We start from the raw sequence: 14,722 nt of genomic DNA, 5'->3' as shown, positions 1-14,722 counted from the left end.
ACAATTTACTTCGTCAGGACAGAGAGGGCAGGTTAGGTGGAGGGGTAGCACTATACATTAAAGAGGACATCAAAACCACCAGGATCACTGATGTCAAGTATACCGGGGAATCCCTCTGGGTAAACCTGGCAAGAGGTGGCAAAAAATGCCTGTATCTTGGAGTGGTATACAGACCTCCAAGACAACCGGAAGACATGGACGCAGAATTAATTGAAGACATAGAGAATATAACTCTACAGGGCGACACTGTACTGCTAGGGGACTTCAACATACCTGATGCAGACTGGAACACATTTTCAGCAACAACCAGCAGCAGCAGGAGGCTTTTGACCTCCATAAAAGGAGTACATCTCAGACAGATGGTAACGGAACCCACTAGAGCCCAGGCGATCCTAGACCTGGTACTCACCAATGGGGAAAGCGTCTCAGAGGTCTCGGTAGGAGATACGCTAGCCTCCAGCGATCATAACATGGTATGGTTCAACCTTGGGAAAGGATCCCCTAAATCAATTACAAAAACAAAGGTGCTCCAATTCCGGGGCACCGACTTCGCACACATGGGGGATTTCGTTCATCAGATGCTGCAGGACCATGCAGGGACCAGCAACGTGGAAACTATGTGGTCGTACCTTAAATCATCCATACACGAAGCAACTAATCGCTACATAAAATCAGTAGATAAACGACAAAGAAACAACAAACCCCAATGGTTCACTGAAGAGATCTCGCACCTCATTAAGGAAAAGAAAAAAGCATTTCTTTCCTACAAACGTACGCAGAGAAGAGAAACTAAAGTAGAATATAAGACCAGATCTGCAACGGTCAAAACAGCAGTTAGGGAGGCCAAACTTCGAGTGGAAGAAACTCTGGCAAAGAACATTAAAAAAGGGGACAAATCCTTCTTTAGGTATATCAGTGATAGGAAAAGGAATACAGACGGTATAGTACGCCTTAGACAACCGGACGGGAACTACACGGTGGCGGATTCAGAAAAAGCAGAACTACTAAATGAATATTTCTGCTCAGTCTTCACCTGCGAAGCACCGGGACACGGACCACAGTTGATGATAAAACAAGACGTGGATGACCCGTTTCAGAATTTTGAGTTCACACCTGAGGACGTTTACAACGAACTGGCAAGGCTAAAGGTAAACAAGGCCATGGGACCGGACAACTTACACCCAAGAGTGCTCAGAGAATTGAGAGACGTTCTGGCGGAACCGTTGGCAGTGCTCTTCAATCTCTCACTAAGTACGGGGAAAGTTCCGTTAGATTGGAAAACAGCCAACGTCGTTCCTCTACATAAAAAGGGTTGCAAGGCTGAGGCTGCAAACTATAGACCGGTAAGCCTCACCTCAATAGTGTGTAAACTCATGGAAACACTAATTAAGTATAAATTAGATACGATCCTGAACGAGGGAAATCTCCGGGATCCCAGCCAACATGGATTCACCAAGGGTAGGTCATGCCAGTCAAATCTAATCAACTTCTTTGACTGGGTAACAAGAAGACTGGACTCAGGAGAGTCCTTGGACGTCGTGTACCTGGACTTCAGCAAAGCGTTCGACAGCGTCCCACACCGCAGGCTGCTGAACAAGATGAAATCGATGGGATTAGGAGAGACTCTAACTGCATGGGTTAAAGATTGGCTTAATGGCAGACTTCAGAGGGTGGTAGTTAACGGTACCCTCTCTAAAATGTCGGAGATGACTAGCGGAGTGCCACAGGGTTCGGTCCTGGGCCCACTCCTCTTCAACATATTCATTGGGGATCTGACTCAAGGGCTTCAAGGCAAAGTAACCTTATTCGCTGATGACGCCAAACTATGCAATATAGTAAACGGCCATAATCTACAAGATGCTATGGAGCAAGACCTGCGTACTTTAGAAAGTTGGTCCTTGACGTGGCAGCTGGGCTTTAACGCCAAGAAATGTAAGGTCATGCATCTCGGTAACGGAAATCCTTGCAGAACTTACACCCTGAATGGAGAAACTTTAACCAGGACTACGGCAGAACGAGACTTAGGAGTAATCATCAGTGCTGACATGAAAGCAGCCACTCAAGTGGAGAAGGCTTCATCTAAAGCACAGCAGATGATAGGTTGTATCAAGAGAAGCTTCGTCAACAGGAAACCTGAAGTCATGATGCCATTGTACAGAGCCATGGTGAGACCTCATCTGGAGTACTGTGTGCAATTCTGGAGGCCACATTACCGTAAGGATGTGCTCAGAATTGAGTCGGTTCAGCGGATGGCCACCAGGATGGTCTCGGGGCTAAAGGGTCTCCCATACGAGGAAAGACTGAGCAAATTGCAGCTCTACACTCTTGAAGAGCGTAGGGAGAGGGGAGACATGATTGAGACATTTAAGTACATCACGGGACGGGTCGAGGTGGAAGAGGATATCTTTCTTCTCAGGGGACCCTCGACCACAAGAGGACATCCGCTCAAACTCAGGGGAGGGAAGTTTCGTGGAGACGCAAGGAAGTACTTCTTCACGGAGAGAGTGATCGAGCATTGGAACAAGCTTCCAGCGCAGGTGGTCGAGGCACGCAGCATCCCAGACTTCAAGAACAAATGGGATACCCATGTGGGATCCCTACGGGGTCATGCCAAGGAATAGGGTCACTAGGACTTAAATGAGCGGGTCAGTAGAGTGACAGTATAATTACAATTATACTTAAGGGGTCAGAAGACTTAAGAGGGTGGGTAAATGGTGTGGGCAGACTTGATGGGCTATAGCCTTTATCTGCCATCATCTTTCTATGTTTCTATGTTTCTATTTGACACATGAATAGGAAAGGAAAAAAAGAGGAAACATTTAGTTTACTACATTCCCATTGTTTACTCACAGTTAAAGGTTTCTCAAACCAGGAATCCACAAATGACTGCAGGGACTGGTATAATCCTTCAATTTGGTTCTTGAATTCAAGATAGTCATTATCAAACTAAAAAAAAAAAAAAAGGAAAAGCACATTAGCCTTGGGGAGTATATCTTATTTTATACAAAGTGAGATTAAAAGAATCAAGAAAACAAGAAATATCAATAAGAGAAATGGAATGGAGAGTCTTTACAGAATTAACAATGTGGGGTGACCAATGCATGACATTAAGAGCATAACTTTATACCTAGCTTATTTCATAAAGATATAGGTACCTATAGTACTTATTTTCAAAGCAGATGGATGTCTCAAAATAGCCAGAAAAACGTCCATCTGCTGAGAACGTCTAAATCACAGTTTTCAAAAAGGCAGAATTAGGATGCTTTTCACTGAATTCATCAAATACCAAGGCAGGCCAAAAAGTTGGATGTCTTTCAGAAATAATGGAACAGGAAGAAATGTCCAAGGCAAAATGAATATTTTTGTCTAGACCTGTTTTAATCATGTCCAAGTTACAAAAAGATGCTCTGACTGGTCAGATGACCGCTGGAGGGATTAAAGCATGATTCTTCTTTAATCTCCCAGTGGTCACTGACCCCTTTCCACTCTCATAAGTTACTTACCTATAACAGGTGTTCTCTGAGGACAGAAGGCTAAATATTCTCACAGCTGAGTGATGTCATCCAATGGAGCCTGGCACAGAGCTAACTAGCTCTTAAAATAGAAACTTCTAGTAGAGCCTTCCCACCCAACAAGTGAATAGAGGTCCCTCAGTCCTTTACTATAGTTTGTAGAATACAATTCCAAGGGAAAGTGGGAAGGTCCTCGGAGAACAACTGTTACAGAAAAGTAACTTCGCTTTCTCTGAGGATAAGCAGGTCTTCAATTCTCACATCTGGGAATCACTAGCTACAAGGTTCACTGAAAATAACAAGGCTAGGACAACAGGGTCTCGAAATGCAAGACCAAAGAGCAAAATGTGGTACTGATAATGATGTTTCCCTATTCAAAATCTGAGCTACCTCCTGTGACTGGGAAGTATTGAAATGTGAATTTAGGCCTCCGTCAAGTACAGAAAGCATAGCCAATCTTCTTCCTGAATCATGGGAAGGAGCATAGCCAGGGAAAGCATCCTGAACTTTTCTTTGACCAGGAATTTGTTCAGGGTCCTTAGGTCTAAGATTAGACAAAATTTCCACCATTTTCTTGGGTACAAATAAGTATCTGGAGTAAAATCTCATCACTTTTTCCCCTGGTGGCACTGGCTTGACCACATTGACTTTCAAAAGGGTGAAGATTTCCTGTATCAGTACCTGCTTGTATAGAGAGCTGAGGAACGATGCTCTGGATGGACAATTTGATAATTGTTCATGCCAACTCAGTGTGTAACTGAGTCAAAATATTTGAAGTACCCACCAGTCATAGGTTACAAGGAATTACCTTTGTTGGAAAAAATTCAGCCTTCCTCTACCAGTAGGCTATCTAAGATGGTTACTTTTACTGCAGTTTTGCTCTTCTGGAGCCAGTCAAAAGCTCATCCCCTATTTTGACTGGGGAGCTAACTGGGCCTTCTGCTGACAATGCAAAGAAGTGCAGAGTGATGCATTTGGGGAGTAGAAATTCGAGGAAGCCGTATGTGCTGAGAGGTGAGAGGGGAGAGTTTGACGCAGTGGTTAAAGCTACCGCCTCAACATCCCGGGGTTGTGGGTTCAAACCTACGCTGCTCCTTGTGACCCTGGGCAAGTCACTTAATCCCCCCCATTGCCTCAGGTACATTAGGTAGATTGTGAGCCTGCTGGGACAGAGAGGAAAAATGCTTGAGTACCTGAATAAATTCATGTTAACCGTTCTGAGCTCTCCTGGGAGAACGGTATAGAAAATTGAATAAATAAAAAATAAAATAAAATATGCACGGATGGGGAGAGGGACATTGAGGTGATGATGTCTGAGGATCTGAAGGTGACATAACAGTGTAACAAGGTGGTGTCTGTAGCCAGGAGGATGCTAGGCTGTATAGAGAGGGGCAAAACCATCAGAAGAAAGGAGGTATTGATGTCCCTGTACAGGTCATTGGTGAGGTCCCGCTTGGAGTATTGTGTTCAGTTTTGGAGGCCGTACCAGGCCAAGGATATAAAAAGACTTGAAGCAATCCAGAGTAAAGCAACGAAAATAGTAGGAGATTTGCGCCAAAAGATGTTCAAGAAAAGATTAGAAGACTCCAACATTTATACTCTGGAGGAGAAAAGGACAGGGGTAATATGATACCAACATTTAAATATTTGAAAAGTATTAATATAGGACCACATCTTTTCCAAAGAAGGGAAATTGGTAAAACTAGAGGACATACATTGAGGTTGAGGGGTGGTAGACTTAAGAGTAATGTTAGGAAATTCTTTTTCACAGAGAGGGTGGAGGATGCCTGGAATGTCCTCCCAAGGGAGGTGGTGGAGAGGAAAACTGTTATGGAATTCTAAATGAGCAATCTTTCACAGTCCTAATCCATCAAAGGAGATGATTTGGATAGGCTGGAGTGAATTTCAACGGCAACTCCAGTAGTTGGAACCTATGGACAGTACCAGGTAGACTTGTAAGGCCCATGGCCCAGAAATAACAAAGAAAAAATACATTTTAATGAGAGATGATGTGATGCTGTGAACCGGGAAAGATGCAAGTTGCCCTAGCTCCCAGGCCCGAGTCTTTATCCTTTTAATCATTGCACTCAGCGAGTGTTAAAGTGAGCCCAGCTGCATATTTTGAGTGTGAGCACTGCATGGAAAAATATTTAACTCGGCAAGTGGTAGATATGTCCTGCAAATCAGCTAAAAAGGACCGAGATCGCCCGCCTATGATGGACGATAAGATGGCACAGGTGGCGACATCAGAGGTTAGTCAATTCTCAGTGGCGGCGCTGTTGGAGCTTACTCAGGAGGTGACAACGGCAATGCAATTGGGCTTGGACCATCTATCTGAACAATTGCAGCGCCTGGAAGCCCTAATTACTGATACCGCACGCCACACTATGGATCTTGAGACTCATGTTTCTTCCCTTGATAATACCCAACGGGAGCAGGCCACTGAATTATAGACTTTACAAGCCCTCACACATGCTCAGACAGAGTGGATCGAACATTTAGAAAATCGCTCGCGTAGATTGAATCTTTGTCTCCTGGGCATACCAGAAACAGTGGCAAGCTTCTCATTATTGGATATGTTGGAATCTTGGCTATCTGATAATTTCCCACTCAGAGAAGGCCTGGGCCCCATCCGTTTAAAAAGAGCACATCGCCTGGTGCAGGAGCAAACCCATGATTTACACCCTAGGCTGGTAATCGTTAAACTTCACAACTACAATCACAAAGTGGAGATTCTGTGAAAACATAAACAACTCAAAGACATGCTAGGTTTTGAGGACTCTGCAGTACGTATTTTTCTGGATTACTCAGCAGCCCTTATAGAGAAGTGAAAATTTTTTACCCCTTATATTCTAAATTAGCGGAACAAAAGATGTGCTTCATGTTTGTTTATCCGGCTATCCTATGGATTCATCATCAAGGTCAGTGTCACACTTTTGATTTGTCTTTGGACGCTGCAACCTATCTCAATACTCATATAGAAAACACTGGGGGCATACTTGACTACATTTTCTCTGAACCAGACTTGGATATGGACCTGGGGAGCACTCGGTTGGTTGGATGTGTCTTTGGTGGAATATGTTAGTCTGTTTACTGGACTATTGCAAATCTGGACTCTGTTTTACACATGCTTCCCTGCTCACTGTATGGTTGAAGTTTCATTTTATATGCTGTGGGTTCTGAGCACCTATAATTTTCTTGTTTTAAATAGACTTGCTGTGTGTTCCTTCCATTTTGCTTAATTTTTTCTGTTGAGATTCGGAGCTCGGGGTGGCATTGCACATGTGATCGCTCATCTCTTTCCTCATCTTGGTTTGGGGTGAGACATGTGCAACCTCGAGGGGGGTGGGGTAGGTTTGGGGGATGTTTTGGGACTTGGGGTGGTGGGATAGGGGGGAACAGGGTGGGTCACAAAATGAAATTTTCCAGGTTTTCTTTTTTCAGCACACATTTGTATCTGTGGAGTGTTCCTGACTTTTGGTTGAGATTTTGCATATTCTATATGGATCACTATTCTTGGAGATGTGTTTCTGAATTTATCCTGGGTGGGGCTGGGCACTTCAGATATTTCTAGTTCTTTTGAGATGTATCTCTTGAATCTTTCCTATACACAGGTCCCATGAGTCATACTCACACACTATGGATCATAACATGGAACGTATTGGGTATAACATCTCCCAAAAAATGTACCAAAATTTTAAATCAATTAAAACGATATAAAGCAGACATTGCTTGTCTATAGGAGACAAGATTTTCAGATATGGAACATTGGAAGCTAAATAGAGCAGAAAAGGGCAGGTGTAGCAATCTTGATTCGCAAATCTTTTTTCTTTTTTTTTTTTTGTAATCATTTTATAAGAAAGGGTACAACAGGGCAACATGAAGAACAGAAAAACCAAAATTTCAAATACAAACAATCAGTAAAAATACAAGAAAGATACACTCTCTACTGATAGCTACCGGATTAAGACAGGTAGCACAGAGCAACAAAGCAACAAAAGAAATCCATAATGTTCAACTCTTGGCTCAAGATCTGCAGGGTTGCTATGTGTTACTAGGAATTCTGTTGGGAAATTATACTTTTCATTTGCTTAACATGTATGCACCCAATGTATATGATCATTCTTTTTTTGAATAATTAGTACATCTTGTGCTGGAGCGAGTTGATGAGCCTTTGTTTCTTGCTGGAGACTTCAATCAAGTCTTGGACCCTGCTCGGGACTGTTTGATCCCGGGCGGTCTCCAGGCTGGGACAAGTTTACGTGGTATACCATATTTGTGCTCCACCTTGGATCTGGTCGATCCTTGGTGGTTGTTGCATTCTAACGAATGAGATTATACTCATAGATCTCAGGCACACGGTACACTTTCCAGACTAGATTATATTCTTACTATTCGAGCAACGCTTCTCAATATTAACTCAGCAGCCACTGGCTTCGGTTATTTCAGACTACTCCTTGGTTTGGGTGGACATTAACATTGGATTTAGTCTCCGAGGGCCAGCACACTGGTGATTTCTCAGTTATTTATTCACGGACAATCATTTTAAAGACTATCTTATGATTAAATTGGCAGATTTCTTTGAATTTAATGAGCAACATCTGCAAGAGTCAGAGTTATTTTGGAATACTGCTAAAATGGTGCTCCAGGAGGATTGTATCGCATACATAATCACCTGAAATCGCAGTTTATCTCAGGGTATATTACGCTTAGACACGAGGAAAAGCGGGTTTATGTCGCTCACTCATCACAAGCGACTAAAGATACCTTAGTTTCCAATGAAGCAGTCCTTAATTCTCTTATACATGAATGAACAAAGAAATTATTGTTCTATCAAAAATTTAAATATTATCATTATGGAAATTATTCGGGTAAGCTTCTAGCACAATTGACTAAAAAGGCAATGGGAACACAGTTTATAGCAGGCTTATCGACGCATCGGGGACTCTTCATCATAAAACCGAAAAAATAGCCCAAATTTTTTATGATTATTTCAAACAGTTTTATACCACCCCCAGTTGGGCTCTGGCCCACCAGTTGTAGACTACTCAGAAGACTCTGGTCTACCCAAATTAAATGAATTAGAGAAGGATTCTCTAAATGCATCCCTTACATTGATTGATGTCTTGTCTTACTATCAAATCTGACACTACATCCAGTCCTTACCAGCTTGTCATCTCATTGAAACTTGTTGAGAAATGATATTGGAAATGTTTAGTCTTTCAGCACAACAATACATACCATTATGATTTCACCATGTGGACCTTCAGGAATGTCAGCCAGGGACCAACTTTTTTGTATTAGCCAGAATGTGGTCTGAGGACCTCAATAGCCCATTTACTGCACAGCAGCTACAACACACACTGAAGAGTGTGCTTAAATTAACATCTAGTGTTTTACACTGGGAACTGCAACTTAAGTTCATTCTCCGACTTTATATTTCACCAATATGGGCTTATCATATGGGAATAACATCATCTCATGGATATCTTAAGTGTCACCAGCCTCATGCCTCCTTGGCACATCAGTTTTGGTCATGTCCCCATATTTTATCATTCTGGACACACCTAGGACACTTTATTTCTTCATTATGGAAATGGCATTGGATGTCAACTCCTCAAGCACTCTTTGGACATTATTCTATAATATCTCCAAAACCAAAAGGTATGTCAGCGTTTGTGGCCAGATCCGTACTACTTGGCAAGAAGGCTATTATAACAACCTGGCCGACTCCAGGCCCACCAACTTATATGCAGTGGAGATCACTAATGATTGTTCAAGCATCCTTTGAACATCGACACTTTGTGAACATTGACTCTCCTCCAGGACATCGCTTTTGTCAGATTTGGGAGGTCTTTTGGATGGATCTCATGCCTCATGCACGAAGTCACATATTGAACACTTGACATGTTGCTGCTTGTTGCAATTTAGTGTGCTGTACAATTGACACTGATGCTTTAGATGGGGAGGGAGAGGAGGGAAGGGGGTTGGGTAAAGTACTTGTTTAAAGAAGAAACTGCAATGTCATGTGTTTTACTGTTTTCTCGTTTGAAAACTTAATAAAAAATATTTACACATAAAAGACATTTTAATTTAATCATGAAATTGTAATGCCTGTGATTACAAAGTAGACTGGATGGATCATTCAGGTCTTTATCTGCCATCATTTACTATGTTACTACCGTATGTACCTTTATAGAACAGACTCCTACTAGGTGCCCTCTGGGCACCTACTAATAATCTAAATATAATCAAAATAAGTAGTATATGGACTAAATATAATCACATAGTTATAGAATCACATAGTTATAGAATCACATAGTTATAGAATTACTTCCATCATGTCAATAATGACCCTCACTCCAAAATAACCATATGCTCACTGTAATACCTGCACTGTGCTAAAGAGCGCTTTCTTCTGGAGTTCATAGGATGTAACATATTAGAGAATGACACGGTGGCGGTTTACCCGCGGCCACCGCATTTTAGCCGCGGGTCACCCGCCGAAAACGGGGAAGAAAACTAGCAGTCGCTGCGGCGACGGGGACAAGGCCATTCACCGCCCGCGGGGCGGTGAATGGTCTTGTCCCCCGCAGTGAGGCATGAAGGATCGCGCGGTCCCCGCAGCTCACACCCGCCCGCCCAATCGATTCCAGTGTCCAGCCAGCTCTCTCCCCTCTCCTCACCCCAGTCCGCAGATCCTCCTCCTCGGCGACCCGCACGCTACCAGAGAGCCGCGCACACCCGCCGCTGCTCAGCCTCGATCTTCTGCTCTGACGCAACCGGAAACAGGAAGTTGCAGCAGAGCAGAAGATCGAACACTGAGCAGCCGCGCGTGTGCGGCTCCCTGGGAAAGCGCGCAGGTTGCCGAAAAAGAAAACCCACAAACCAAGGTGAGGAGAAGGGAGAGAGCCGGCCAAACACCAGGATCGACCGGGCAGGCAGGTAGTGGCCACGGGGACCGTGCGATCGCTAGTGTTCCCGGCTCAAATTGGAAGGAGGGAGTGAAAGGAAAAAGGCTTATATGGATGCAGCGGGGACGGTGACGGGGCGGTGAATGGGATGGCAGTGGCGGTGATGGGGCGGTGAAAGGGATGGCGGTGACGGTGACGGGGCGGTGAAGGGATCGGCGGTGACGGGGCGGTGCAGAGGATGGTGGGCCGGTGACGGGGCGGTGACGGGGACAGATTTTTTCCCCGTGTCATTCTCTATAACATATATAAGAAACCTATTGTGTTAATCTTAGAAATAGTTTTTAAGCAGATCTGTGGCACCCAATAAAACGGGAAATATGTCAGTATCTTTCTGCCACATTTTCTTGAGTTCCAGGTGGTGACTCAGCCATGAGGTCTTTCCACTCACATTACCCTATATCTTGGCAATGTACCCCTCTCTAGGTTAGGACCCCATCCACGCATTTCCCTTCTTCAGTCTGTCACTAATGACAATAGCCCACTAATGACTTTTGGACATGTGCAATGATTGAGAGGAGTTTTACAGACTTTCTTTTCGGGTTTTACCCGATGATTGGTCTGGTCATTACAACCTCTGGGCACACTTCCAAGCAAATTTATATTAAATAGAATCAGCACACGCCAGATTTCTTTCATTTGTTTACTAATGACAATGTGCCTTACCTCTTTTTTCCTGTGGTTCAGGATATCATAAGTTTTGGATTTTGTGTTGGTAACAATTGTCTGGTAACGGATGCTGAGTTTTTCAATGCCTTCAGTTCGGATATTCTGTAGATCAGATAGGCTCTCCAGGATGCTACTCATGTCAGCAATCTTTTGCAAACGTTTACAGAACATATCAAATTTTCCAAAGATGTAGTTCTCACTGATAATGACAGCAAAGACAGTAAGAAGTATAAATAACTTATTTACATTTAGACACAAAAACGTAAATGTACTCATAAGATAATTTCAACTCAGCTAAAATACTACATTAACACTACAAAAAAATGTTGAGATACTACAGTATAATTCTCTGTTATTAGCTAATATAAGACAAAGTCTTATATAAGACAAAGACAAAGAGTACGGTACAGGGATTCAAACAGAGACTGGACAGATTCCTGGGGGATAAAGGGATCGTGGGATACTGAGAAAGTATAGAAACCCAATCAGGTCATGCATGTGCAAGACCGGAGGGCTAGGACTTCGATGGGAAGATAAGACTCATCAGGAAACCAAGGTGGCATGGGGGCCCCTTCTGATGATTTAGACAGGTCATGACCTGTTTGGGCCGCCGCGGGAGCGGACTGCTGGGCTAGATGGACCTATGGTCTGACCCGGCGGAGGCACTGCTTATGTTCTTATGTCTCCTCCTGCTTAGCTACTCCAGAAGTACATAGGAGCATATGTCCCATCATACTGGGACAGACTGAAGGTCCATCGAGCCCAGTATCCTGTTTCTAACAATAGCCAATCCAGGTCACAAGTACCTGGCAAGATCCCAAAGGAGTAAAACAGATTTTACACTGCTTATCCCAGGAACCAGCAGGGGAGTTTTCCAAGTTCATCTTAATAATGGCTTAAAGATTTTCAGGCCAATATTCATAGTGATCTAAGCAGGCAGGAGAGGCTTAGGTGTATTGGAAAGGAAGTGTCTGCTCCATAGAAGCTGCTATGTCCCATTTCATTCTAAGTAGGATGAGAAGTCCTTACATCAGGGATACTTTGAAGACACTAGTGAACTTGAGGCCTTGGTTCTCTCAGCACCATGCTCCAAAGGAGCTTGATGCGGATTTATCCCAATCTCTGACTAACATCTGATATTCTTCTCCCTCAGAACTGAAGATGAGGACAAATCTTTCCTCTTCCATGAATGGAAATTGGACAATGACAGATTCCAATGGCCCTATCAACACACAAAGTTGGGGGTAATCGAGAAATCTCAATGTTGATATGACTCCAGTGTTTGATGCAGCTCCTGGAGCTATAATGCTTCTGATGCTGAAGTCAGTAATTCATGTAGGCACAGGAAGGTTAAATGACTTGCCTAAGGTCATATGGATGGGCAATTTTAAAAAAAAGTGTATAGTACTCGGTCAGGACTTTTGATTTCTCTTCATTGTGCCTTTACTGCTGCTAGTTTTTCTATAGGCACTTTCACCTCTACTCTTGCTTTATCTATGATGGTATATGCTCCTCTACCTTCCCTACAAATCCTATATTGTCTCCACTATTAAACATCTCCTTCTATCTTTTCTTCAATATGTCCAAGCAAAGAGTCTTCATGAAGGTCTAATACCTCTAAGTAAAAAACTGCATGTTATTCCACATTTGAAGGATGAGAAAATGATCAATTTCCACTCTTCCTTTTCTTTCTCATATAACATATTATGTCCAGAACAAACTGGATGCTTTCAGTAAAGGAACATAGCTGGCACTATAACACTGAATCATCTGACCTCAACTCAGTGTTATGTACTGAGTCTATTCAGAGAATTAAGGGCTCCTTTTACAAAGCTACACTAGCCATGCAGGGAATCCAACTGGGGTAACCACCGTGATAGCAGGGCATACTGAAGAGGCTGCATGTGAGCCTTTGCCCACGGAACCACTTCTATAATGGCCGCCATAGAGCCTAGCACTTGCAGGTAGTGCCATGCGGCTGGAACTGGTTTGGCCATCATGTTTGTGTACCATTGGAAGATAGATGCGGCCTTCCGCCATGTTAAAGAAACTTCCAGGTACTCCAAAAATTGGGACAGGACCATTGGCTCTTTTGAATATTTACTATCCAGGGCTCTGCAGCATCTGGACCACCTGAGACACAGCTTGTTCTCCTTCCAAGATTGACAGGGCCATGATCAGCCAGTTGTCCACATATGGATGCACCTGCAAACCTGTCCTGCAGAGATGCACAGCTACCATTACCATCACCTTGGTAAATATGGGGGCGCTGTCACCAGACCAAAAGAGAGTGCCAAGAGCTGGTAATGATTCTCCAGGACATGAAATTTCAGGGAACTTCCTGTGCTTTGGGAAGATGGAAATATACAAGCAGGTTTCTGTAAAATCCAGGGAAGCCAGAAACTCCTCCGGTGCAACTGCTGCGATGATTAACCGCACTGTTTCCATATGAAAGTGTGGAACTTTCAGCATTGAATTGACGTGCAAGAGATCCAGAATGGGTCTCCAATCTTCTGAGTCTTTCTTGGGTGCTATAAAGTATATGGAGCATCTGCTCAAGCCCAATTCTTCAGGTGGTATTGACTTTATGGCCTGAAGGTCCACCAGTCTCTGCACTGTTGCTAAGATCTTGCTTGCCTTCTGAGGAAGCAAGATCTTAGCAACAGTCTGCTGAGCATAGCCTTGGAGGTGGAATCTCTCACCCATTGCCTGATCCAGAGCATTCTTCGGGCTGAGATAGAATGAGCCGAGACTTTGCTCATTATCCCGATTATGTCATAGAGAGCATTGGTCATGTAATCCATCCTTGTTGACAGAAGCTGGAGCAAAAGCTAGTTGTCCTCCAGCCCCTTTGATTCACAAGACTAGCGCCTCAAACTATCTTTTAAGGATCATATCTACTCTACAATCCTGCATGTCCTTTAATATCATGCCTCCCTTACTTGGCAGGGACATGCGTTTGGTTACCTGAGCTACTAAGGAACCCACCTTAGACTGAGTGAATATCTGAAGACATTCCTGTGCCATTGGATACAGCCTAGCCATTGTTTTGGCTACCTTTAATGAGCCTTTAGGAGCATCCCAATGTTCTGTGACTAAAATATTCATATCAGGATGCCAGGGAAAAGACATGGACTGGGATCTCACTCTGCTCAGAACAGAGCACTGAACAAACATAGCCTGCTGAGAGTCTAAATGTAGCTCCCACAGGGAGTCAGTAATGAGCTCTAGCAGAGCTGATGACTTAAACAACCGGCATACCCAAGGGTCATTCCCCTGGTCAAGAGCCACCATTCTATCAAGCATACTCACTCCTGTCTGTGACCCTATTTCTCCCAGAATAGAAGGTTTGCTCTGCGATAGCAGAGGCAGAGAAGCCCTTTGTCCACTGAGTCCCTTTCTGAATGCTCCACCAGATTCTGGCCAGCCTCTGCTATGGAGGCAGGCTTGTCCTGGAAGCCCAATCCACCTAGCATGCCTCCTGATTCGCTGCCAGACCTCCCCTGGGGATTCTGTCTATCCAAATAAGTTCTCCACATCAGATTAACAAATTCAGGAAATAATTTAGTA

At 43.7% G+C, this 14,722-nt stretch overlaps 1 protein-coding gene across 1 annotated transcript in view; it reads right to left on the bottom strand.

The window, feature by feature from the left end:
* Window positions 1–14,722, bottom strand: part of LOC117353985 (dynein heavy chain 5, axonemal-like) — a 629,516-nt gene that overhangs the window by 515,324 nt on the left and 99,470 nt on the right. Inside the window, exons 15-16 of the mRNA XM_033930650.1 lie at window positions 11,150–11,351; window positions 2,851–2,946 (exon numbers count right to left, since the gene is read on the bottom strand). Of these exons, the coding sequence (XP_033786541.1) occupies window positions 2,851–2,946; window positions 11,150–11,351 (298 nt within the window). The remainder of the gene's footprint in view (window positions 1–2,850; window positions 2,947–11,149; window positions 11,352–14,722) is intronic.

This window comes from Geotrypetes seraphini, chromosome 2 (assembly GCF_902459505.1).
Source record: "Geotrypetes seraphini chromosome 2, aGeoSer1.1, whole genome shotgun sequence".
Taxonomy (NCBI): Eukaryota; Metazoa; Chordata; class Amphibia; order Gymnophiona; family Dermophiidae; genus Geotrypetes; species Geotrypetes seraphini.
This window is presented reverse-complemented; position numbering and strand designations above follow the sequence as displayed.